The following is a 27,109-nucleotide window of genomic DNA, read 5'->3' as shown; positions in this document are numbered from 1 at the left end:
ATGTGACATCACCAGACAGAAGGTGAAGAACATGTGACATCACCAGACAGAAGGTGAAGAACATGTGACATCACCAGACAGTTGATACCTGGAGCTCAGGTATGTAGTTCAGAATTTTTTATTTAAAGTAAGTGGGGGTTTTGCTTTAAAGTGTTGAAATACATTGTGTGTAATAATAAATAGGAGAACTGACATTTTCATTTCCAGTTTTTCCTTTCAGTTGTCATGTCCAATCCCCGTACACGGCTGACCACAGTCTGCAGACACAGAGCAGCTCTCAGGTCTCACTTCCTCTTCTCCTCCAGCTGGAGAGACCACAGATCATCATATAAGAAGCAGACACCATGGAGGAGAACACAGCGCCCAGCCGGAGGAGACCTCAGAAATCAGGTAATCCCGGATGGGGGCGGGGGTGCTGATTGTGTTTTGATTTATCACTGTGATAATGGCAGAGGTCTCCATTGCATACGTCCAGATGCTGCACACCAAGCCGGGGTACCTCTGTACATTTGGGTCACCTCTCTCTTTATAACCCACCAATCCCACCCACATGTACAGGGCTAGTATGGTGACATCAGAGTGCAGGAACAAGCAATCCACCTCGCTTTCTGTTCTCAGGTTATTTATGTGACATCTAATATTGTTGTTACCCATAACAACCACATACCGGTTTTCATGTACCTGGACACTTATCTGCCTAATACTCCCCTGTGATTGGTGGTTGTGGCGCATTGGTTCCTGTATGAGGTTACTCCATCGGGAGTGTACAATCCATGTCTGGTATATACAGCTGGTATGTTGTTGGGCCTCATTGGCTCCCCAGGAGCTGATACTGGAGCACCATATATAAAAAAAGTGACCTCTGTGAAGTCCCGTCACTCCACCCACAACTGACCGACTTGACCATACAACTTGGTGTGTTGGAGGTGCCATATCTCCCGGATATAGTGGGGGGGGGGGGGGGGGTTAGAGCATCTTTTCGGTTATTGCTATTTCCCATTTAGAGGAACGTATCCTATTGCCATGGTGACAACTGACACTGAGAGATGAAGACCATTCTAATCAACCCAACCGCAGCCTATCAGAGGGGGGTAACCTTCCCAGGTGGAGATTGGCACCCTACTTGTCAACAAAGGGAATAAACAGCGCTCTCCGAATATCGGTGGGTAACATGGAATCCTCAGGATGAATATCACCAAGTCAACGATAAAGGCCAATGAGATGATTTAGTGTTCACAAATAAGTAGAAAGTTCACATAAAAACGTATAAAATCAAAAATAGTCCATATGAGACCAAGCCGGTATGCCAAGTGTAGATGGGTTATCAACCACTGGGTCCGGTGAACATGTAGATGGAAAAGATCCACCGTGAGGTGCAACAACACTGTACAAAACCTCAGACACTAGTGAGCCGAGCCGGAGTCCACCAGCGCCCACAAGTGGGCATGAAGATGGAAGGAATCCGCCACAGTGTGCAGCACCGATACAGAGCCACAGGCGCTCGTGAGCCGAGCCGGAGTCTGCCGTAACCGCACCACAACAGTGGAAGCGATGCACCGGATCGGGTTGCCAATCAAGGCTGGAGCGCAAGGGGAACTGTTGCCGCAACTACTCGTCTCACGGCGTCAACAGTTGTGGTACGGTTACGTCACTCGTGGGCGCCGGAGGACTTCTGCTCAGCTTACGAGCGTCTGTGGCTCTGTAGCGGTGCTGCACACTGTGGTGGATTCCTTCCATCTTCATGCCCACTTGTGAGCGACGGTGGACTCCGGCTTGGCTCACGAGTGTCTGAGGTTTTGTACAGCGCTGTTATACCTTACGGCAGATCTTTTCCATCTACATGTTCATCGGACCCAGTGGTTGCTAACCCATCTACACTTGGCATACCGGCTTGGTATGGTATTAATCATTTTTGATTACATACGTTTTTATGTGAACTTTCTACTTATTGTGAACAATAACTCATCTCATTAGCCTTCATCATTGGCTTGGTGCTATTCATCCTGAAGAGTCCATGTCAACCACCTATATTCGGAGAGCGCTATTGATTCCCTTTGTTTGTAATTCTAGTCACCCTGTGTACCAGTGTTGAATGGCTGCCCCTGATTGGCCTTTTTGGGCAGTGCTCAGTGTGATTCCCTATAAGGTCATAGCACTTGGGACACTTTGTTGACCCTACTTGGCAACACCCATCCTGGATAACAAAGTTCCCACCAGCAGTGGCGTAACTAGAACCTTCAGGGCCCCGATGCAAGAAACCATGAAGGGCCCCCCTGAACCCCAGCCAGGGCCCTTCCCTCTGAGTCCGGTGGTGGAACTCCAGGGTGTGGTCACAGGTATGACCTTTGTGAGCCCTGTAGTTCCACCACTGGTATCAGTAGTTTTCTTTTAATTTTTAGGTGCCCCATTGGGGGACTGTCCCTAGGCAGGATGGGGTCCCCGCCCCCAGAAGAGATGAGGTCCTTTTCTCCAGGGCAGATGAAGTTACTGCCCCCAGGTGAGAAGGGGTCCCTGTCCCCAGGGAAGCTGGGGGTCCCTGTCCCCAGGGGGGGATGGAGGGGGTATGTAATGGTGTGTGGGGGATGGGGTCCTCTCACTCACCATGACCAAGCTGTAGGCCGCGCACTCATCCATGTTGGCCTGGGCTCCATCCAGTGTGCTGGACGGTGATCAGCATATCTCCCAGAAAGAAACTCTGGCTGAGGAGAACATACATTGGACTGAGCGGCAATGCATGGAGCAGGAGAGGGGTACTCTGAGGAGCCGGCTGAGGACACAGGTCACACGGGGAATGCACAACTAAAGAGCAGCCAGTGCGATAGTCAAGCATGGAGCTCTGCTAGTCACCCTCCACCTCCAGCCACCCGTGGGCATGGTGCACTGGTACCCCTAGCTGCCTATGCTGCTGCTGGCCATATGTAGAGGGGGCTGCATGGGCCCCCTGCATCACAGGGCCCGGTTGCGGTCGCAACTGCTGCACCCCCTATAGTTACGCCCCTGCCCACCAGCATATATATAGCACAAATGCTTTGAAAAAAAAGTGCCCCACCTTTTTAGAGACTCCTCATAAAGCACCCCTTAGGGCTGAAGGACATGGAATGGCAACAGCATCGGCATCCCTCATGAATGACTCGTGTTCTGAGCAGGTAGCATTGGGGAAGCAGATCTTACATTTCCAGAAACAACAGGCCTGGACTACATATGGAGAGTGCAGGACTACTAAATATCAACAGACATTCCATACTGCCGGGTCCTTCCGACCCGCTTTATGGGCTTGCGGAACTACATATGGATAGTGCGGGACTACTAATCATCGAGAGACCCACCGTCACACCAGGTCCCTCCAACCCCCTATAAGGACTACATATAGAGAGTGCTGGACTATTAAAGAGACCCCCCATCCTACTGGGCCCTTCCAACCCCCTTCATGGGCTTGCAGAACTACATATGGATAGTGTATGACTACTAATCATTAAGAGACCCATCATCACACCAGGTCCCTCCAACACCCTATAAGGGGTATCAGGACTACATATAGAGAGTGCTGGACTACTAAAGAGACCCTCCATCCTACTAGGCCCTTCCAAATCCTTACATAGGCTATCAAAACTACATATGGACAGTGTGGGACTGCTGAACATCAAGATACTCTCCATCCCACCAGGTCCCTTCAAATCCCTACATGGGATTTCAGGACCACATATGGACAGTGTGGGACTACTGAACATGAAGAGACACTCCATCCCGCTGTTTCCTTCCAACCTCCTGAATTGTCCCTCAGGACTAGGTATGGTCAGTGCAGGACTACCAAACACCAATTGACTCTCTATCTCACCATTTCCTTCCAACCCGTACATAGGCTATTAGGACTATGAATAGACAAGATAGAACTACAGAACATCAAGAGACCTTCCATCCCACGGGGTCCTTCCAGCTCCTGACATGGACTATTAGGACTATTTGCTCTGTTGCTATATGTTGTTCCTCTGGCTTTTCTAAAGCAGCATTTGCCTTCACCCTTCCTCACTGTTTCTGTATTAGTATGGCGTCAAGGTTTGTTCAGCGTTGTATGTATCAGAACTATTACTGGTCAGGGTGCAACTACTGAACATCAAGAGACCCTCCACCCCACCAGGTTCTTCCAATACCCTACATGGACTTTCAGGACTATGAATGGTTAGGACTGGCCTACTGAACATCAAGAGAACCTCCATCCCACCAGGTTCTTTTAATACCCTACATGGTCTATCAGGACTATGAATAGACAGGGTGGGACTACTAAATATCAAGAGACCCTTTGCTTCACCAAAAATATTAATATTATGAATGCTATTAGCCCCTCTTCACATGTTTTCTTACCTCCTGATAGGAAAATCCTGGTGTTCATAGAGCTCAGTAGAGCAAGATGAAATTTACACATACAAAAGACCAGGTGTGAGCAGTGACTCCTCTCTTTCCAGAGCAGTGACCTCACCTTCTTCAGAACAGTGACTCCTCCCCCTTCAGAGCAGTAACTCTATCTCCTTCAGACCTTCAGAGAAGTATTTCCACCTCCTTCATAGCAGTGACTCCACCTACTTTATAGCAGTGACTCCACCTACTTTAGAGCAGTGACTCCACCTTCTTCAGAGAAGTATCTCTTCCCCTTCCCTTCATATAGTGCTGATGCAGTTTCAATCACAGACAACCTGCCTAAAAGGGAACTGCTTCTTCTCCCTCTTCTCTTTTTAGATAACACAGAGTGCTCAGGGGATCCTTTGTTATGGAGAGCTCTGATGCCCCCCCCCCCCCCGCAAGGACCATACAGCCAGTGCTCCCTCCCTCCATGCGGTGCTGTCTCAGTTTCAATCAGAGACAGCCTGCCTGAAAGGGAACAGCTTCTGCTCCCTTTCTCTCGTTAGATAACACAGAGTGCTCAGGGGATCCTTTGTCATGGAGAGCTCTGATGTCTCCCACCTGGTACCCAGGTACACATATAATATTAATGTTCTCTCTTTTCATAGAGTCCGGCTTTGGGCTGTGGGCAGACCCTGGACTTCCCCGCTATGAGCGTGTGGCACTGGCACTGCTACTGGTTCTTTTATCTATCTGTGCCGTTCTGCAGTCAGTAATCATCACTCTTCGCGTGGTGGGTAAGTACACTGTGTGTATGTGAACAGGTAACTATGCTGTGCTTAGCTGTATCCTTATTTCCTGATCCCTGGAAGCTCTGCACAGTATCTGGCTGCTCCTCATGGGCTGGACTGCTATGAATTAATGCAGTCATTGGCTGGATTGAGCCCTTCCATAAGAAGCACAGAGGGTATGCCTTGGTTTTATTGCTGTGCTTTGGAGGTCTCCGGGGTGTCTGTCCATACTAAGGAATAAACGATGTGGGATTCTGATTCCGGGAGTAAGATTCTCATTATGGGCAGATGGGAATGACATCACCCTGGAGACATTATTATGACATCATTGTGGGAACATTGCAATGGCAATATTGTAGGTGAATGAACTGACTTCATAGTAGGAGCGTTGAATTCAAAAACAGTGCTGGACATGGTGATGACCTCAATATGACATCTATATTACACCTTCGTTGTGCCGATATTGAATGGCCAGACCTTCTAGTAGGTGCACTGAATTTCCAAATAGACCTGATCATGGTGAGGATATCAATATGACATCACTGTTATGACATCATTGTGGTCACATTATTCTGACATCACTGTGGACACATAATGGTGACAAAATTTGGTTAGGACATGGGTTGTGGAGGCATTATATTGAGATCATTCTGGACATAATGTGAGGGCATCCTTCTGGGAGTATGGTGAGAGCGTCATGATGCCATCATATTGTAGTACAACCCAGCTTAGATACCGGCTCTGACTGTTCCTGGAGCTGGTGCCTGGAAAGATCTGAGATTAAGGACTGATGTAGGAAATATCAGAAACGTTGTGCTAGGTAATCCTATAGGGGTTAAAGGGTGAAGATGTCTTCCTGATAATCAGGAGGCGGTCATTGGTTTATGTGCCAGGTAGACTGGTTGTATTTTATGAAGTCAATGGTACAGGTGAAGATGTCTCCACCATGCTGGCCCTTCCAGTAATCAGGTGGAGGTCATCAGTTTATGTGTCAGGTAGACTGGTTGTAGACTGGTTGTAGTTTATGAAGGAGATTATATTGTTGAAAATGTTTCCACCATGGTAGCCTTCCAGAGAATCAGATGGAAGTCATCGATATTTTGTGTAGAATGGTTATATTTTATAAAGGAGATTTTGTGGGTGAAGATGTCTTCACAATGTCAACTTCCCTGGGAATCTGGTAGAGGACATTGGTTTATGTATCAGGTAGACTGGTTGTATCCTATGTAGGAGATGGTATGGGTGAAGATGTCTCCACCATGCTGGTCTTACAGAAAATTTGGAGGTGGTCATCGGTTTCATACTTACCAACTGTCCTGAATTTCCTGGGACATTCCCAGGATTTAGACCCTTTTCCCGGTTTTCGTGATTCCCGGGGAAATGTCCCCGGAAATCCTTGTTTTCCCAATTTTTCGCCACCACCGCTGCTAGAGGTCCACGGCCAGCGGAGACAATGTCTTCACCGGCCGCCATTTTCTTGAAGACTAGAACAAACAAGAGGCTGGGTGGCTGCTAATAGAAATTGAGCTGCGCTACCGCCCACCTCTCTGCTGCTGGTGTTTTGTCAAATACTGTCCCCCCATCGGATAGTGTCCGGCCCGTACTGCGCAGGCGCAGTGCTTGCACAGTACAGAGGACAAGGAGACTCAGAAAGTCTCCGAAGATGAAGTCCAGGTTCAAGCCCCACCATCCAAGTGGACATACGGTAGCAGTTAGTAAGAGGGCCGCTTGCCACGCTTCGGGCACGGCCTTGCTTGGCAATTTTTTATTCTAGCTCTTTGTCCACTTGGATGGTGGGGCTTGAACCTGGACTTAGTGCGCAGGCGCCGTTCATCTTCGGAGACTTTCGGCATCTTCTTCTCCTCCGTACTGCGCAAAGCGCAGTACAGGGCGCACACTATCCGACGGGGGATAGTATTTGACACTACACCGGTCTGTCTGTGACCTGATGTGGAAAGGAGCGGGGGTGGGTGGTGCCGCAGCTCAATTTCTATTGGTAGCCACCGGGCCAGCTCTGCCTATTTTGTTCCACTGACTCTGCCTGTTCGATCTGGTTTTCTGTAATGGTGGTGGAGAGAGTCTCTGCTGCTGGGAGATACCTGATGAGAGGGGGGATTTAACTGGGGGATACCCAATGAGAGGGGGGCTCCACTGGGGGATACCCAATGAGAGGGGGGCTCCACTGGGGGATACCCGATGAGAGGGGGGCTTCACTGGGGGATACTTGATGAGAGGGGGCTCCACTGCGGGATACCCAATGAGAGGGGGGCTCCACTGGGGGATACCCGATGAGAGGGGGGCTCCACTGGGGGATACCTGATGAGAGGGGGGCTCCACTGGGAGATACTCGATGAGAGGGGGGCTCCACTGGGAGATACCCGATCAGAGGGGGGCTCCACTGGGGCATACCCGATGAGAGGGGGGCTCCACTGGGGGATACCCGATGAGAGGGGGCTCCACTGGGGGATACCCGATAAGAGGGGGGCTTCACTGGGGGATACCCGATGAGAGGGGGCTTCACTGGGGGATACCCGATGAGAGGGGGCTTCACTGGGGGATACCCGATGAGAGGGGGGCTTCACTGGGGGATACCTGATGAGAGGGGGCTTCACTGGGGGATACCTGATGAGAGGGGGGCTTCACTGGGGGATACTTGATGTAAGTGGGACTCTGCTGGAATTGCCTGGTGTAAGGAAGGACTCCGCTGGGATTGCCTGGTGTAAGGGGGCACTCTGCTGGGATTTCCTGGTGTAAGGAGGGACTCCACTGGGTAATGCCTGGTGTAAGGAGGGACTCCGCTGGGTAATGCCTGGTGTAAGGAGGGACTCCGCTGGGAATGCCTAAAGGAAGGAAGGACTCCGCTGGGGACACCTGATGTAAGGAGGGACTCCTGCTGGGATTGCCTGATGTAAAGAGGGACTCTACTGGGATTGCTGGGTGTAAGGAGGGACTTCGCTGGGGACATCTGATGTAAGGGGGACTCTGCTGGGAATGCCCGATGTAAAGAGGGAGTCTACCTGGGTTACCTGGTGTATGGAGGGACTCCGCTAGAATTACCTGGTGTGTGGAGGGACTCTGCTGGGAATGCTTGATGTGTGGAGGGACTCCGCTGGGAATGCCTGATGTATGGAGGGACTCTGCTGGGAATGTCTGTTGTATGGAGGGACTCCGCTGGAAATGCCTGATGTAAGGAGGGAGTTTGCTGGGATTGCCTGGTGCAAGGAGAGACTTCGCTGGGAATGCCTGATGTAAAGAGGGACTCTACTGGGATTGCTTGGTGTAAGGAGGGACTCCGCTGGGAATGCTTGATGTAAGGAGGGACTCCGCTGGGGACACCTGATGTAAGGAGGGACTCCGTTGGGATTGCCTGATGTAAAGAGGGACTCTACTGGGATTGCCTGGTGTAAGGAGGGACTCCACTGGGATTGCTTGGTGTAAGGAGGGACTCCGCTGGGAATGCTTGATGTAAGGAGGGACTCCGCTGGGGACACCTGATGTAAGGAGGGATTCCGTTGGGATTGCCTGATGTAAAGAGGGACTCCTCCTGTTGATACCCGGTGTATGGAGGGACTCCGCTGGAATTGCCTGGTGTATGGAGGGACTCCGCTGGAATTGTCTGGTGTATGGAGGGACTCCGCTGGGAATGCCTGATGTATGGAGGGACTCTGCTGAGAATGCCTGATGTATGGAGGGACTCTGCTGAGAATGCCTGATGTATGGAGGGACTCAACTGGGATTGCTTGGTGTAAGGTGGGACTCCGCTGGGAATGCTTGATGTAAGGAGGGACTCCGCTGGGGACACCTGATGTAAGGAGGGACTCCGTTGGGATTGCCTGATGTAAAGAGGGACTCTACTGGGATTGCCTGGTGTAAGGAGGGACTCTGCTGAGGACATCTGATCTAAGGGGGACTCCACTGGCAATGCCTGATGTAAGGGGGACTCCGCTGGCAATGCCTGATGTAAAGAGGGACTCCGCTGGGAATGCCTGGTGTATGGAGGGACTCCGCTGGGAATGCCTGGTGTATGGAGGGACTCCGCTGGGAATGCCTGGTGTATAATAGGTGACGTGGCAAGTGACACTCTTAGGGGTTACACAAATTCTACATTATGGTGAGTTTAACTATTTATTTTTCTATTACAATGTAATAGAAATAATGCGCTTCAATCATCCTGTTACCATAAGAACCATGGTGCCGGGATGATTGAAGTGCCAACAACAGGTGTTTGGAGTATCTTTATCTGCTGATTGTTAAACTTTCTGAAATACACATATTTCTATTGTGGTGTAGGATCTGGGCCTGCTGTCCCTCCATCCCTCTTTCTTTCTTTCTTTCTTTCTTTTGCTCTCTTTCTCCTTTTGTTTCTCCCCTCCATCCCTCGTTCATCTCAGACTCTAACCAAACCCCCTTTGAATCACGCCACAATTTTTTTTTCCCCCTCTACGTCACACCTAAAAAACGAATGCCCCATCCCTAATTATAAGACTCCGCCCACAGGCCAAAAAGTGTCCCTATCATTTTTTGTTTTACAATGTTGGCAACTATACTAGACTGGTTCTATTTTATTGAAGGACATGGTACAGGTCTCCACCATGCTGGCTTTCCCAGTAATGCGGTGGAGGTCATTGGTTTATGTGTCAGGTTAAATGGTTGTATTTTATGAAGGAGATTGAATAAGTGACAATGTCATTCCTATGTTGGTCTTTCCGGTAATTTGGTGGAAGTCATTGTTTTTTGTGTCAGGTACACTGGTTGTATTTTAGAAAGGAGATGGTAAGGGTGAATTTGTCTCCACTATGCCGGACTTCCCAGTAATCAGGAAGTAGTCATCGGTTTATGTATCAGGTAGATGGGAGATGTGCATGAAGGAAAAATTTGTTTAATTTCATTTTGGATTTGTTTCTTCATCTTATGAGAGATAGTAAGGTTGAAGATGTCTCCACCATGGTGGGCTTCAAGAGAATCAGGATGTGGTCATCGGTTTATGGGTCAGGTAGGCTTGTTGTATCTTATGAAGGAGAAGGTAAGGATGAAGATGTCTCTACCATGGTGGGCTTCAAGAGAATCAGGTGGTGGTCATCGGTTTATAGGTCAGGTAGGCTGGTTGTATCTTATGAAGGAGAAGGTAAGGGTGAAGATGTCTCTACTGTGGTGGGCTTCAAGAGAATCAGGTGGTGGTAATCGGTTTATGGGTCAGGTAGGCTGGTTGTATCTTATGAAGGAGAAGGTAAGGATGAAGATGTCTCTACCATGGTGGGCTTCAAGAGAATCAGGTGGTGGTAATCGGTTTATGGGTCAGGTAGGCTGGTTGTATCTTATGAAGGAGAAGGTAAGGGGGAAGATGTCTCTACCATGGTGGGCTTCAAGAGAATCAGGATGTGGTCATCGGTTTATGGGTCAGGTAGGCTGGTTGTATCTTATGAAGGAGAAGGTAAGGGTGAAGATGTCTCTACTGTGGTGGGCTTCAAGAGAATCAGGTGGTGGTCATCGGTTTATGGGTCAGGTAGGCTGGTTGTATCTTATGAAGGGGATGGAAAGGGTTATGATGTCTCCATCATGGTGGCCTTTAAGAGAATCAGGTGGTGGTCATCGGTTTATAGGTCAAGGTAGGCTGGTTGTATCTTATGAAGGAGAAGGTAAAGGTGAAGATGTCTCTACTGTGGTGGGCTTCAAGAGAATCAGGTGGTGGTAATCGGTTTATGGGTCAGGTAGGCTGGTTGTATCTTATGAAGGAGAAGGTAAGGGTGAAGATGTCTCTACCGTGGTGGGCTTCAAGAGAATCAGGTGGTGGTCATCGGTTTATAGGTCAGGTAGGCTGGTTGTATCTTATGAAGGAGAAGGTAAAGGTGAAGATGTCTCCACCATGGTGGGCTTCAAGAGAATCAGGATGTGGTCATCGGTTTATGGGTCAGGTAGGCTGGTTGTATCTTATGAAGGAGAAGGTAAGGGTGAAGATGTCTCTACTGTGGTGGTCTTCAAGAGAATCAGGTGGTGGTCATCGGTTTATGGGTCAGGTAGGCTGGTTGCATCTAATGAAGGGGATAAAAAGGGTTATGATGTCTCCATCATGGTGGCCTTTAAGAGAATCAGGAGGCAGTCATCGGTTTATGGGTCAGGTGCACTAATTGTATCTTATGTAGGAGATGGTACGAAGGCTCTGGACCTCACCTCACACTTCTTCTGTCCTTGTCAGGTTCTCCACCCACATCAGATCCATGTCCTGTGGAACCGACAGAAGGAGGACGACAAACGGGACGACAGGAGGAGGAGACGTCTATTTCTATGACCAGTCATGGGTCATGGGGGACTTGTATGTATGGAAGAAGAGGAGCCTGATTTAGGGTGACGGAAAGAGAGAGGCTTATGGGATAAACTCAAGAGGGAGTCTCAGAGCCTATATAGAGAATACATTTTATGTAGAGAAATGAGAGCACTTACATTGTCCAACCCCCTTCTTGGGAGGAGCTTTATGGAGTTATAGGAGGCGTCATGAGGATTAAAGTTTGAATTATGTTGGGGGGATTTCTATAGAGCAATGGGAAGGGGGAGTCATTTTAAAGGGTGGAGCTAAAAAAATGGATGAATTTATGAATTTATATGTAGAAATAAGTGGCACTATGAAGTAATAGGCGGGGCTCTTCCTAGACTATGAAGTAATAGGCGGGGCTCTTCCTAGACTATGAAGTAATAGGCGGGGCTCTTCCTAGCAATAGGTGGAGAGATATCAAACAGCCTGAGCCATGTACACTGGGCATGTGCGCGAGGGGTACAAGGCACTAGGGAGGGCTATACATAATGATGAGGGGAGTTATATTGAGAACTGTATAATGGGGGAGGAATGCTTTGTAATAGGAGGGGCTAAATCAATGAAGGGAGGGGCTAGAGAACGTCGGTTACAGCTAATTAATGAAACCTGTTGGAAGGATTGGAAAAGTAACTGCCCTTTTGGCCCATGACAGCCAATCAGATTCTTCTTTTTATCCTCCCACACTACAAAAATAAAAAAGGGGCTCTGGTTACTTTTAAACCATGTGGGCGTGACTTCTTTCAGTAAAGGGGGCTATTAATTTCATGACCTTTCCCTGATTGGCAGATGAAGACCCCTCCCACCTGTGCCCCCCGGATTGGGTTTACATCTATCAGAAATGTTATTACTTCTCATCAAGGAAGACGTCTCAGGCGGAGAGTGACCAGATCTGCACCACCTATGACTCCAAATTAGCCTCCGTACCAAAGACTCTCATCAGCCTCCGGGTAAGACTACTACACCCTTCATTTCACAACACCCTCGGCCATACGTTGTACTACACCCCCCATCATATATTACACTACACCCCCCATCATATGTTATACTACACCCCCCATCATATATTATACTACACCCCCATCATACATTATACTACACCCCCATCATACATTATACTACACCCCCATTATACATTATACTACACCCCCATCATACATTATACTACACCCCCATTATACATTATACTACACCCCCATTATACATTATACTACACCCCCCATCATACTACACCATCATACATTATACTACACCCCCCATCATACATTATACTACACCCCCATCATACATTATACTACACCCCCCATATACATTATACTACACCCCCCATCATACTACACCATCATACATTATACTACACCCCCCTCATACATTATACTACACCCTATATCATACATTATACTACACCCCCCATCATTCATTATACTATACCCCCCATATACATTATACTACACCCCCCATCATAAATTTTTATTGGTTATGTTGCAGAGAATTATCACCCGGCTCGGTCAGGAATTTTGGGTGAGAATTCAGAAGCCGGACAGCAGTTGGAGCCCCGACACCCAGAAGGGGAAATGGCCAGATGGCAGCATGGAGTGAGTTCCAGATCTCTGTATGAGAATTATAATATTCCAGCAGTGTCAGCACTTCATAGACATATATCAGCTATCAGAGGGTACAGACCCGGGAACTCAGCACAGGGATGGTGGGAACCCCTCATAATGGGCACAGCGGGTGTACAGACCCGGGAACTCAGCACAGGGATGGTGGGAACCCCTCATAATGGGCACAGCGGGCGTACAGACCCAGGAACTCAGCACAGGGGTGGTGGGAACCCCTCATAATGGGCACAGCGGGCGTACAGACCCAGGAACTCAGCACAGGGGTGGTGGGAACCCCTCATAATGGGCGGGCACAGCGGACGTACAGAACCCATAACCCAACATAGGGATGGTGGGAATCCCTCATAATGGGCACAGTGGGTGTACAGACCCGGGAACTCAGCACAGGGATGTTGGAAACCCCTCATAATGGGCACAGTGGGTGTACAGACCCAGGAACTCAGCACAGGGATGTTGGGAACCCCTCATAATGGGCACAGTGGGTGTACAGACCCAGGAACTCAGCACAGGGATGTTGGGAACCCCTCATAATGGGCACAGTGGGTGTACAGACCCAGGAACTCAGCACAGGGATGGTGGGAACCCCTCATAATGGGCACAGTGGGTGTACAGACCCAGGAACTCAGCACAGGGATGTTGGGAACCCCTCATAATGGGCACAGCGGGTGTACAGACCCGCAAACTCAGCACAGGGATGGTGGGAACCCCTCATAATGGGCACAGCAGGTGTACAGACCAGGGAACTCAGCACAGGGATGGTGGGAGCCCCTCATAATGGGAACAGTGGGTGTACAGACCTGGGAACTCAGCACAGGGATTGTGGGATAATACATGATTTTTAAATAATTATAATAGATCCCCAGCAAGCATTAAAGAGGAAGTAAACCCTGATGGGTGTTACTTCCTCATTCATTCCCTGCAAAGGCAAAGCATAATGGACTACTATGCATCGCATCGCATCGCATCGCATAGTAGTCCATTATGTGTCACTTACCTGACACAGGAGCCAGCGAAGTCACCGCTGTCCCCTGTAGTCCGGAGCATCCATCTTCTCGGTGGGGTCTCGCAGCTCCGCCGCTGTAATTCGGCGAAGCCGCAATGACGTCACTCCCGCGCATGCACATGGGAGCCGACACGCACGGCAGCTCCGTCTTTGAAAATGCCACGCTCAGTGCGCCTGCGCGCCGCTGTCTACGGTGCATGCGCCGTAGACAGCGGTGCCTGTCTTTGGGCAAATATCTCCTAAACCGTATAGGTTTAGGAGATATTTCTTGGACCTACAGGTAAGCCTTAATCTAGGCTCACCTGTAGGTCAAAGTCTGTTGTAAGGGTTTACAACCACTTTAAAAAGCAGATTGGTGCTGTCCCCCTGCATACTTCTTTTTTACCACAAGATGGCCTCAGTCTGACATCAGTTATTACCTGGTTCTCTTTATTCATTCTGGAAGACTGAGGACATCTTGTGGTAAAATTAAAGTACTGCGGAGATAGTGCTCTGCAATGCAGAAGAAAGAGAACATCTTGTGGTGAAAAAAAAGTACTGCGGGGACACCTCTACTCAAGCCAGAAGACATACTGAGTGCACAGAGTCCTGCCCCATCTCTTCATCACAGCACCCTTCATTTACTTTGTAATGATATCATTGCCATAGAGTCCCACCACCCAAATCCTCTAATTAAAGTTGGGATCAGTGTAGGTCGGTAAGGAATAAGGTTGCCGGCTTTTGGTTTAGACTTACATTTTTTTGTTGGAGTCTCCCGGTTTGTATCCAGAGTCCCCTCATTTCTCTATGGATCTCGTGTTCTCCAGGGATTCTCCGGCACTGAATGGTGGTCTCTTGTCTCTGTTCTCCTTGTAGGGACATCATTGTGGGTGGAGCCGGGAGCTGCGTCAAGCTAGGACAACATCTGAAAATGGAGAATTGTTACAGCGAGCTGCCGTGGATCTGTGAACGGGACGTGGCGGAAAGGCGGGACTAATGTGTGCAGACACATTCCGGTACAGGAGAGGCAGAAAGATTAGCATTTTCTCTGAGCCCAGAGAAAAATTATAGGGGCAACCCCCCCCCCCCCCCCCGTACCCCCACCCCCGTCCTCCTAAGTGAAGGGACTGAATGTCACTCTCCTTGTGCATGGGCTGCCCACATGACATCACACCTGTCCCCATAATGAGAACCATGGTGACACCAGGAGCAGGAGATGCAGATAAGTGGAATGATGGTGGTCACCCTCTGCCAAAGTCTCTGCTATCCTGCAGGCTGAACGTCAGTTAAATCCTCCTCCACAAGGTGTCCCCCTCTGTCCATCAGATGCTTCTGTTCCCAAAGTACCAACCAGAATTTGTCATGACTGCTTCACCCTACGAGGGAGGGGAAGCTTCATCCGAAAGCCACTCATTCACCAGCCGGAAACTTCCAAGACAAGACCAGGAAACTTCAAGGATGAGAGATGGAAACTTCAAGGACAAGACCAGGAAACTTCAAGGATGAGAGATGGAACCTTCAAGGACAAGACCAGGAAACTTCAAGGATGAGAGATGGAAACTTCCAGGAAAAGGCCAGGAAAACTTCAAGGATGAGAGATGGAAACTTCCAGGACAAGACCAGGAAACTTCAAGGATGAGAGATGGAAACTTCCAGGACAAGGCCAGGAAAACTTCAAGGATGAGAGATGGAAACTTCCAGGACAAGGCCAGGAAAACTTCAAGGATGAGAGATGAAAACTTCAAGGACAAGACCAGGAAACTTCAAGGATGAGAGATGGAAACTTCCAGGAAAAGGCCAGGAAAACTTCAAGGATGAGAGATGGAAACTTCCAGGACAAGACCAGGAAACTTCAAGGATGAGAGATGGAAACTTCCAGGACAAGACCAGGAAACTTCAAGGATGAGAGATGGAAACTTCCAGGACAAGACCAGGAAACTTCAAGGATGAGAGATGGAAACTTCCAGGACAAGGCCAGGAAAACTTCAAGGATGAGAGATGGAAACTTCCAGGACAAGGCCAGGAAAACTTCAAGGATGAGAGATGGAAACTTCCAGGACAAGGACAGGAAAACTTCAAGGATGAGAGATGGAAACTTCCAGGACAAGACCAGGAAACTTCAAGGATGAGAGATGGAAACTTCCAGGACAAGGCCAGGAAAACTTCAAGGATGAGAGATGGAAACTTCCAGGACAAGGCCAGGAAAACTTCAAGGATGAGAGATGGAAACTTCCAGGACAAGGCCAGGAAAACTTCAAGGATGAGAGATGGAAACTTCCAGGACAAGGACAGGAAAACTTCAAGGATGAGAGATGGAAACTTCCAAGACAAGGACAAGAAATATCAACAGTGAGAAATTAATACTTCCAGGATGAGAGAAACTTCCATGACAAGGCCCGAAACCTTCTAAAATGAGAAATGGAAACTTTCAGGACAAGGCCAAGAAACTTCAAGGATGAGAAATGAAAACTTCCAGGACAAGGCCAGAAAACTTCAAGTATGAGTGTTGGAAACTTCCAGGGCAAGGCAGGGAACTTCCATCATGGAGGGGCAATGTCTGAGCTGTGATAACTGGAGATCAGAGCAGTTTGTGTGTTGTGATGATTACAGATAAAATTTTACATTGATGATCCTCTGGTGGTGTCCTGTGTGTACAGAGCAGGGAGGAGGGGAAGCTGTGAGAAGGACGTCATCCTCATCCTGGTCTGATCACCTAGAAAGCCACTGATCTGCAACAAGCATGCAGCCAGTAAAGTCAAATCCTGTAACATTGACTAGCCCTGGATAAGTTGCAGAGGCTGCTACATATACAGGGAGGATCATAGATGGAGGATCATAGATGGAGGATCATATATGGAGGATCATATATGGAGGCTCACACATGGAAGATCATATAGAGAGGATCATATAGAGAAGATCACACATGGAGCATCATTTATGGAGGATCATATAGGTAGGAACATATAGAGAGGATCACACATGGAGGGTCATATAGAGAGGATCACACACAGAGGATCATATAGAGAGGATCACACATGGAGGATCATATAGAGAGGATCACACATGGAGGATCATTTATGGAGGATCGGATATAGGTAGGAACATATAGATAGGATCACACATGGAGGATCATATAGAGGGGATCACACATGGAGGATCATATAAAGAAGATCGCACACGGAGGATCATATAGAGAGGATCACACACGGAGGATCATATAGAGAGGATCACACATGGAGGGTCATATAAAGAAGATCACACACGGAGGATCATATAGAGACAGGGCTGGACTGGGACAGAAATTTGGGGGGATCACACATTGAGGATCATTTAGAGGGGATCACACATGTAGGATCATATAGAGAGGATCACACGTGGAGGATCATATAGAGAAGATCACACATGGAGGATCATATAGAGGGGATCACACATGGAGGATCATTTAGAGGGGATCACACATGTAGGATCATATAGAGAGGATCACACGTGGAGGATCATATAGAGAAGATCACACACGGAGGATCATTTAGAGGGGATCACACACGGAGGATCATATAGAGAGGATCACACATGGAGGGTCATATAAAGAAGATCACACATGGAGGATCATATAGAGAGGATCACACACGGAGGATCATATAGAGGGGATCACACATGGAGGATCATTTAGAGGGGATCACACATGTAGGATCATATAGAGAGGATCACACGTGGAGGATCATATAGAGAAGATCACACATGGAGGATCATTTAGAGGGGATCACACATGGAGGATCATATAGAGAGGATCACACGTGGAGGATCATATAGAGAGGATCACACGTGGAGGATCTTTTAGAGGGGATCACACGTGGAGGATCATTTAGAGGGGATCACACATGTAGGATCATATAGAGAGGATCACACGTGGAGGATCATATAGAGAAGATCACACACGGAGGATCATTTAGAGGGGATCACACATGGAGGATCATATAGAGAAGATCACACATGGAGGATCATATAGAGGGGATCACACATGGAGGATCATTTAGAGGGGATCACACATGTAGGATCATATAGAGAGGATCACACGTGGAGGATCATATAGAGAAGATCACACATGGAGGATCATTTAGAGGGGATCACACATGGAGGATCATATAGAGAGGATCACACGTGGAGGATCATATAGAGAAGATCACACATGGAGGATCATTTAGAGGGGATCACACATGGAGGATCATATAGAGGGGATCACACATGGAGGATCATATAGAGGGGATCACACATGGAGGATCATATAGAGGGGATCACACATGGAGGATCATATAGAGAGGATCACACATGGAGGATCATATAGAGAAGATCACACATGGAGGATCATATAGAGAGGATCACACGTGGAGGATCATATAGAGGGGATCACACATGGAGGATCATATAGAGAAGATCACACATGGAGGATCATATAGAGAGGATCACACATGGAGGATCATATAGAGAAGATCACACATGGAGGATCATATAGAGACAGGGCTGGACTGGGACAGAAATTTGGCCCTGGACTTCATCCATGTACATTTTGAGTGTCCCATCACCAGCCCCCTTATATCAGAGTGTCCCATCACCACCCCCTTACATCAGAGTGTCCCATCACCAGCCCCCTTACATCAGAGTGTCCCATCACCAGCCCCCTTACATCAGAGTGTCCTATCACCAGCCCCCTTACATCAGAATGTCCCATCAGCAGTCCCCTTACATCAGAGTGTCCCATCACCAGCCCCCCTTACATCAGAGTGTCCCATCACCAGCCCCCTTACATCAGAGTGTCCCATCACCAGCCCCCTTACATCAGAGTGTCCCATCAGCAGCCCCCTTACATCAGAATGTCCCATCAGCAGTCCCCTTACATCAGAGTGTCCCATCACCAGCCCCCCTTACATCAGAGTGTCCCATCACCAGCCCCCTTACATCAGAGTGTCCCATCAGCAGCCCCCTTACATCAGAGTGTCCCATCACCCGCCCCCTTACATCAGAGTGTCCCATCACCAGCCCCCTTACATCAGAGTGTCCCATCAGCAGCCCCCTTACATCAGAATGTCCCATCAGCAGCCCCCTTACATCAGAGTGTCCCATCACCAGCCCCCCTTACATCAGAGTGTCCCATCACCAGCCCCCTTACATCAGAGTGTCCCATCACCAGCCCCCTTACATCAGAGTGTCCCATCACCAGCACCCCCTTACATCAGAGTGTCCCATCACCAGCCCCCTTACATCAGAATGTCCCATCAGCACCCCCTTACATCAGAGTGTCCCATCACCAGCCCCCCTACATCAGAGTGTCCCATCACCAGCCCCCTTACATCAGAGTGTCCCATCAACAGCCCCCTTACATCAGAGTGTCCCATCACCAGCCCCCTTACAACAGAGTGTCCCATCACCAGCCCCCTTACATCAGAGTGTCCCATCAGCACCCCCTTACATCAGAGTGTCCCATCACCAACCCCCTTACATCAGAGTGTCCCATCACCAGCCCCTTACATCAGAGTGTCCCATCACCAACCCCCTTACATCAGAGTGTCCCATCACCAGCCCCCTTACATCAGAGTGTCCCATCAGCATCCCCCTTACATCAGAGTGTCCCATCACCAGCCCCCTTACATCAGAGTGTCCCATCACCAGCCCCCTTACATCAGAGAGTCCCATCACCAGCCCCCTTACATCAGAGTGTCCCATCAGCACCCCCTTACATCAGAGTGTCCCATCAGCAGCCCCTTAGATCAGAGTGTCCCATCACCACCCCCTTACATCAGAGTGTCCCATCAACAGCCCCCCTACATCAGAGTGTCCCATCACCACCCCCTTACATCAGAGTGTCCCATCAGCACCCCCTTACATCAGAGTGTCCCATCACCAGCCCCCTTACATCAGTGTCCCATCAGCACCCCCTTACATCAGAGTGTCCCATCACCAGCCCCCTTACATCAGAGTGTCCCATCACCAGCCCACTTACATCAGAGTGTCCCATCACCAGCCCCCTTACATCAGAGTGTCCCATCAGCAGCCCCCTTACATCAGAGTGTCCCATCACCAGCCCCCTTACATCAGAGTGTCCCATCACCAGCCCCCTCACATCAGAGTGTCCCATCACCAGCCCCCTTACAACAGAGTGTCCCATCAGCAGCCCTCTTACATCAGAGTGTCCCATCACCAGCCCCCTTACAACAGAGTGTCCCATCAGCAGCCCTCTTACATCAGAGTGTCCCATCACCAGCCCCCTTACATCAGAGTGTCCCATCACCAGCCCGCTTACATCAGAGTGTCCCATCAGCAGCCCCCTTAAATCAGAGTGTCCCATCAGCAGCCCCCTTAAATCAGAGTGTCCCATCACCAGCCCCCTTACATCAGAGTGTCCCATCACCAGCCCCCTTACATCAGAGTGTCCCATCACCAGCCCCCTTACATCAGAGTGTCCCATCAACAGCCCCCTTACAACAGAGTGTCCCATCACCAGCCCCCTTACAACAGAGTGTCCCATCACCAGCCCCCTTACATCAGAGTGTCCCATCACCAGCCCCCTTACATCAGAGTGTCCCATCACCAACCCCCTTACATCAGAGTGTCCCATCACCAACCCCCTTACATCAGAGTGTCCCATCAGCACCCCCCTTACATCAGAGTGTCCCATCAGCAGCCCCCTTACATCAGAGTGTCCCATCAGCATCCCCCTTACATCAGAGTGTCCCATCACCAGCCCCCTTACATCAGAGTGTCCCATCACCAGCCCCCTTACATCAGAGTGTCCCATCACCAGCCCCCTTACATCAGAGAGTCCCATCACCAGCCCCCTTACATCAGAGTGTCCCATCAGCACCCCCTTACATCAGAGTGTCCCATCACCACCCCCTTACATCAGAGTGTCCCATCAACAGCCCCCCTACATCAGAGTGTCCCATCACCACCCCCTTACATCAGAGTGTCCCATCAGCACCCCCTTACATCAGAGTGTCCCATCACCAGCCCCCTTACATCAGTGTCCCATCAGCACCCCCTTACATCAGAGTGTCCCATCACCAGCCCCCTTACATCAGAGTGTCCCATCACCAGCCCACTTACATCAGAGTGTCCCATCACCAGCCCCCTTACATCAGAGTGTCCCATCAGCAGCCCCCTTACATCAGAGTGTCCCATCACCAGCCCCCTTACATCAGAGTGTCCCATCACCAGCCCCCTTACATCAGAGTGTCCCATCACCACCCCCTTACATCAGAGTGTCCCATCACCAACCCCCTTACATCAGAGTGTCCCATCACCACCCCCTTACATCAGAGTGTCCCATCACCACCCCCTTACATCAGAGTGTCCCATCACCAACCCCCTTACATCAGAGTGTCCCATCACCAGCCCCCTTACAACAGAGTGTCCCATCAGCAGCCCTCTTACATCAGAGTGTCCCATCACCAGCCCCCTTACATCAGAGTGTCCCATCACCACCCCCTTACATCAGAGTGTCCCATCAACAGCCCCCCTACATCAGAGTGTCCCATCACCACCCCCTTACATCAGAGTGTCCCATCAGCACCCCCTTACATCAGAGTGTCCCATCACCAGCCCCCTTACATCAGTGTCCCATCAGCACCCCCTTACATCAGAGTGTCCCATCACCAGCCCCCTTACATCAGAGTGTCCCATCACCAGCCCACTTACATCAGAGTGTCCCATCACCAGCCCCCTTACATCAGAGTGTCCCATCAGCAGCCCCCTTACATCAGAGTGTCCCATCACCAGCCCCCTTACATCAGAGTGTCCCATCACCAGCCCCCTCACATCAGAGTGTCCCATCACCAGCCCCCTTACAACAGAGTGTCCCATCAGCAGCCCTCTTACATCAGAGTGTCCCATCACCAGCCCCCTTACAACAGAGTGTCCCATCAGCAGCCCTCTTACATCAGAGTGTCCCATCACCAGCCCCCTTACATCAGAGTGTCCCATCACCAGCCCGCTTACATCAGAGTGTCCCATCACCAGCCCCCTTAAATCAGAGTGTCCCATCAGCAGCCCCCTTAAATCAGAGTGTCCCATCACCAGCCCCCTTACATCAGAGTGTCCCATCACCAGCCCCCTTACATCAGAGTGTCCCATCACCAGCCCCCTTACATCAGAGTGTCCCATCAACAGCCCCCTTACAACAGAGTGTCCCATCACCAGCCCCCTTACAACAGAGTGTCCCATCACCAGCCCCCTTACATCAGAGTGTCCCATCACCAGCCCCCTTACATCAGAGTGTCCCATCACCAGCCCCCTTACATAAGAGTGTCCCATCACCAACCCCCTTACATCAGAGTGTCCCATCACCAACCCCCTTACATCAGAGTGTCCCATCAGCACCCCCTTACATCAGAGTGTCCCATCAGCAGCCCCCTTACATCAGAGTGTCCCATCAGCATCCCCCTTACATCAGAGTGTCCCATCACCAGCCCCCTTACATCAGAGTGTCCCATCACCAGCCCCCTTACATCAGAGTGTCCCATCACCAGCCCCCTTACATCAGAGAGTCCCATCACCAGCCCCCTTACATCAGAGTGTCCCATCAGCACCCCCCTACATCAGAGTGTCCCATCACCACCCCCTTACATCAGAGTGTCCCATCAACAGCCCCCCTACATCAGAGTGTCCCATCACCACCCCCTTACATCAGAGTGTCCCATCAGCACCCCCTTACATCAGAGTGTCCCATCACCAGCCCCCTTACATCAGTGTCCCATCAGCACCCCCTTACATCAGAGTGTCCCATCACCAGCCCCCTTACATCAGAGTGTCCCATCACCAGCCCACTTACATCAGAGTGTCCCATCACCAGCCCCCTTACATCAGAGTGTCCCATCAGCAGCCCCCTTACATCAGAGTGTCCCATCACCAGCCCCCTTACATCAGAGTGTCCCATCACCAGCCCCCTTACATCAGAGTGTCCCATCACCAGCCCCCTTACATCAGAGTGTCCCATCACCACCCCCTTACATCAGAGTGTCCCATCACCAACCCCCTTACATCAGAGTGTCCCATCACCACCCCCTTACATCAGAGTGTCCCATCACCACCCCCTTACATCAGAGTGTCCCATCACCAACCCCCTTACATCAGAGTGTCCCATCACCAGCCCCCTTACAACAGAGTGTCCCATCAGCAGCCCTCTTACATCAGAGTGTCCCATCACCAGCCCCCTTACATCAGAGTGTCCCATCACCAGCCCGCTTACATCAGAGTGTCCCATCACCAGCCCCCTTAAATCAGAGTGTCCCATCAGCAGCCCCCTTAAATCAGAGTGTCCCATCACTAGCCCCCTTACATCAGAGTGTCCCATCACCAGCCCCCTTACATCAGAGTGTCCCATCACCAGCCCCCTTACAACAGAGTGTCCCATCACCAGCCCCCTTACATCAGAGTGTCCCATCACCAGCCCCCTTACATCAGAGTGTCCCATCACCAGCCCCCTTACATCAGAGTGTCCCATCACCAGCCCCCTTACATCAGAGTGTCCCATCACCAGCCCGCTTACATCAGAGTGTCCCATCAGCAGCCCCCTTAAATCAGAGTGTCCCATCACCAGCCCCCTTACATCAGAGTGTCCCATCACCAGCCCCCTTACATCAGAGTGTCCCATCACCAGCCCCCTTACATCAGAGTGTCCCATCAACAGCCCCCTTACAACAGAGTGTCCCATCACCAGCCCCCTTACAACAGAGTGTCCCATCACCAGCCCCCTTACATCAGAGTGTCCCATCACCAGCCCCCTTACATCAGAGTGTCCCATCACCAGCCCCCTTACATAAGAGTGTCCCATCACCAACCCCCTTACATCAGAGTGTCCCATCAGCACCCCCTTACATCAGAGTGTCCCATCAGCAGCCCCCTTACATCAGAGTGTCCCATCAGCATCCCCCTTACATCAGAGTGTCCCATCACCAGCCCCCTTACATCAGAGTGTCCCATCACCAGCCCCCTTACATCAGAGTGTCCCATCACCAGCCCCCTTACATCAGAGAGTCCCATCACCAGCCCCCTTACATCAGAGTGTCCCATCAGCACCCCCCTACATCAGAGTGTCCCATCACCACCCCCTTACATCAGAGTGTCCCATCAACAGCCCCCCTACATCAGAGTGTCCCATCACCACCCCCTTACATCAGAGTGTCCCATCAGCACCCCCTTACATCAGAGTGTCCCATCAGCAGCCCCCTTACATCAGAGTGTCCCATCACCAGCCCCCTTACATCAGTGTCCCATCAGCACCCCCTTACATCAGAGTGTCCCATCACCAGCCCCCTTACATCAGAGTGTCCCATCACCAGCCCACTTACATCAGAGTGTCCCATCACCAGCCCCCTTACATCAGAGTGTCCCATCAGCAGCCCCCTTACATCAGAGTGTCCCATCACCAGCCCCCTTACATCAGAGTGTCCCATCACCAGCCCCCTTACATCAGAGTGTCCCATCACCAGCCCCCTTACATCAGAGTGTCCCATCACCACCCCCTTACATCAGAGTGTCCCATCACCAACCCCCTTACATCAGAGTGTCCCATCACCACCCCCTTACATCAGAGTGTCCCATCACCACCCCCTTACATCAGAGTGTCCCATCACCAACCCCCTTACATCAGAGTGTCCCATCACCAGCCCCCTTACAACAGAGTGTCCCATCAGCAGCCCTCTTACATCAGAGTGTCCCATCACCAGCCCCCTTACATCAGAGTGTCCCATCACCAGCCCGCTTACATCAGAGTGTCCCATCACCAGCCCCCTTAAATCAGAGTGTCCCATCAGCAGCCCCCTTAAATCAGAGTGTCCCATCACTAGCCCCCTTACATCAGAGTGTCCCATCACCAGCCCCCTTACATCAGAGTGTCCCATCAACAGCCCCCTTACAACAGAGTGTCCCATCACCAGCCCCCTTACAACAGAGTGTCCCATCACCAGCCCCCTTACATCAGAGTGTCCCATCACCAGCCCCCTTACATCAGAGTGTCCCATCACCAGCCCCCTTACATCAGAGTGTCCCATCACCAACCCCCTTACATCAGAGTGTCCCATCACCAGCCCCCTTACATCAGAGTGTCCCATCACCAACCCCCTTACATCAGAGTGTCCCATCACCAACCCCCTTACATCAGAGTGTCCCATCAGCACCCCCTTACATCAGAGTGTCCCATCAGCAGCCCCCTTACATCAGAGTGTCCCATCAGCATCCCCCTTACATCAGAGTGTCCCATCAGCAGCCCCCTTACATCAGAGTGTCCCATCACCAGCCCCCTTACATCAGAGTGTCCCATCAGCAGCCCCCTTACATCAGAGTGTCCCATCACCAGCCCCCTTACATCAGAGTGTCCCATCAGCAGCCCCCTTACATCAGAGTGTCCCATCACCAGCCCCCTTACATCAGAGTGTCCCATCAGCAGCCCCCTTACATCAGAGTGTCCCATCACCAGCCCCCTTACATCAGAGTGTCCCATCAGCAGCCCCCTTACATCAGAGTGTCCCATCACCAACCCCCTTACATCAGAGTGTCCCATCACCACCCCCTTACATCAGAATGTCCCATCACCAGCCCCCTTACATCAGAGTATCCCATCACCAGCCCCCTTACATCAGAGTGTCCCATCAGCAGCCCCCTTACATCAGAGTGGCCCACTGAGCTATCGGCCCACCGGGAAACTCCCGGTAGTCTCGATGGCCAGTACATGCCTGTATAGAGGGGATCACACATGGAGGTGTTTTTGTGTCCTTATTAGGGAGATTCACCATCATTTCCAGTCAGAACAGGAAGTGATGTGAAATCTCCCCGAAGGGGACACAAAATACAATTTTAGGTCAGTAGAGAACAGTGGGAACCTCTGACTACATCTTTATTGCCGTCTCCACATTTCTTGTCCCGGTGACAACATCTCTCCCCCCCCATTTCCTGTATGGGGGTCACCGGGACAGGAAGTGAGGGAGAGTCTCCCCAGAGATGAACACCCGGCAGACATGTGACCTCTTCCTAAGGATGGAGTTGGCCTTCACACTGCTAATAGTTGGCCATAGCAGATGTTCCATGACTAACAGAGCTCCTCACAGTGACCACAGAAGGACCACCCCCTCCCCCAACATCTGCACCATGTGATCCCCCAATACTCAATACTGGTTTGGTAACGATCCCCATGAATGTTTCATTAGATCTGCTCTATCAGTATAAGCAATACCCATTGATCCTGCTAGAAATCCACTGCTGTCCTCCAAGACTAAAGGACACTCCCCCCCCCCTATGATAATGAGATGAGTAGTGATGGGGAGGTGCTCTGTAGTCCTACCACACTTCTTTTTCTCTGGTTTTCTCTCCAGGTCGAATGTCACAAAAATCGCATGAATAAGGCAAATGCTGCCACTAGATGGAGCTGACGATCATAATACATGTGTTTAATTCACCTATTCTCATCAGCTCCATCTAGTGGCCATACCGTGGTGTTTTCCTGATCCGCTGTTTTGTATATGAGTGAATAACATTCGACGTGGAGAGAAAATAGCGCATGTTTCACAAGACAAATAGATTTTTTTTTTCATGTCAGGATTTTGGGTGAAAATAAAGGCAGAAAAGGAATGCCGTCGCCTCATCTCAGGACCGGAACTCTGCAACAGACAATGATTTCGTTCTTCGCTTCGGATCGATTTGGGAATCACAATTTATTTCTGGTCTCCAGAAGTTTTCTTTGACATTCATTGTGGTCAGAATTTCACATTTTTATCAGCACTTTTTAGTACCAGCGAGTTCGATGTGTCCATTAAAAAAAGTCATAAATCCCACCAATCCCAACTATTCCCCCATAATTACTTGGGAGCGTATATAAAAAATAAAAAAATTATATATATATATATATATATATATATATATATATATATATATATATATATATATATATATATATATATATATATATATTCTTCCATTGAAACTGTAAGCAAATTCATTCTGTGTGAATGGTGCCAGATCGAATGTTCTTGGGATATATTCTCTGAAGGTCGAATATTAAACTGTATAAAAAAAAAAAAATAACACTGTG

At 49.9% G+C, this 27,109-nt stretch overlaps 1 protein-coding gene across 2 annotated transcripts; it reads left to right on the top strand.

Annotated features, from left to right (window-relative positions):
• Positions 1-207: 207 nt before the first annotated feature.
• LOC143975692 (C-type lectin domain family 2 member B-like) lies at positions 208-26,883 on the top strand. Of its 2 annotated transcripts, XM_077478187.1 has the most exons (7): positions 208-390; positions 5,004-5,132; positions 11,320-11,436; positions 12,220-12,380; positions 12,919-13,025; positions 14,911-15,050; positions 26,618-26,883. In XM_077478187.1, exons 1-6 carry the CDS (start codon positions 345-347, stop codon positions 15,029-15,031), a joined length of 681 nt encoding a protein of 226 aa, XP_077334313.1. In that variant the 5' UTR covers positions 208-344; the 3' UTR covers positions 15,032-15,050; positions 26,618-26,883. The 2 variants fall into 2 exon arrangements, with proteins under 2 accessions (XP_077334313.1, XP_077334314.1); XM_077478188.1 differs by lacking the exons at positions 5,004-5,132; positions 26,618-26,883 and having other exon boundaries at positions 209-390; positions 14,911-15,132.
• Positions 26,884-27,109: the final 226 nt, after the last annotated feature.

This window comes from Lithobates pipiens, unplaced genomic scaffold, assembly GCF_037356315.1.
Source record: "Lithobates pipiens isolate NorthernLeopardFrog02 unplaced genomic scaffold, aLitPip1_a1.2 Scaffold_13, whole genome shotgun sequence".
Taxonomy (NCBI): Eukaryota; Metazoa; Chordata; class Amphibia; order Anura; family Ranidae; genus Lithobates; species Lithobates pipiens.
Note: the sequence above shows the minus strand (reverse complement) of the source record. Positions and strands in the feature narration are given on the sequence as shown.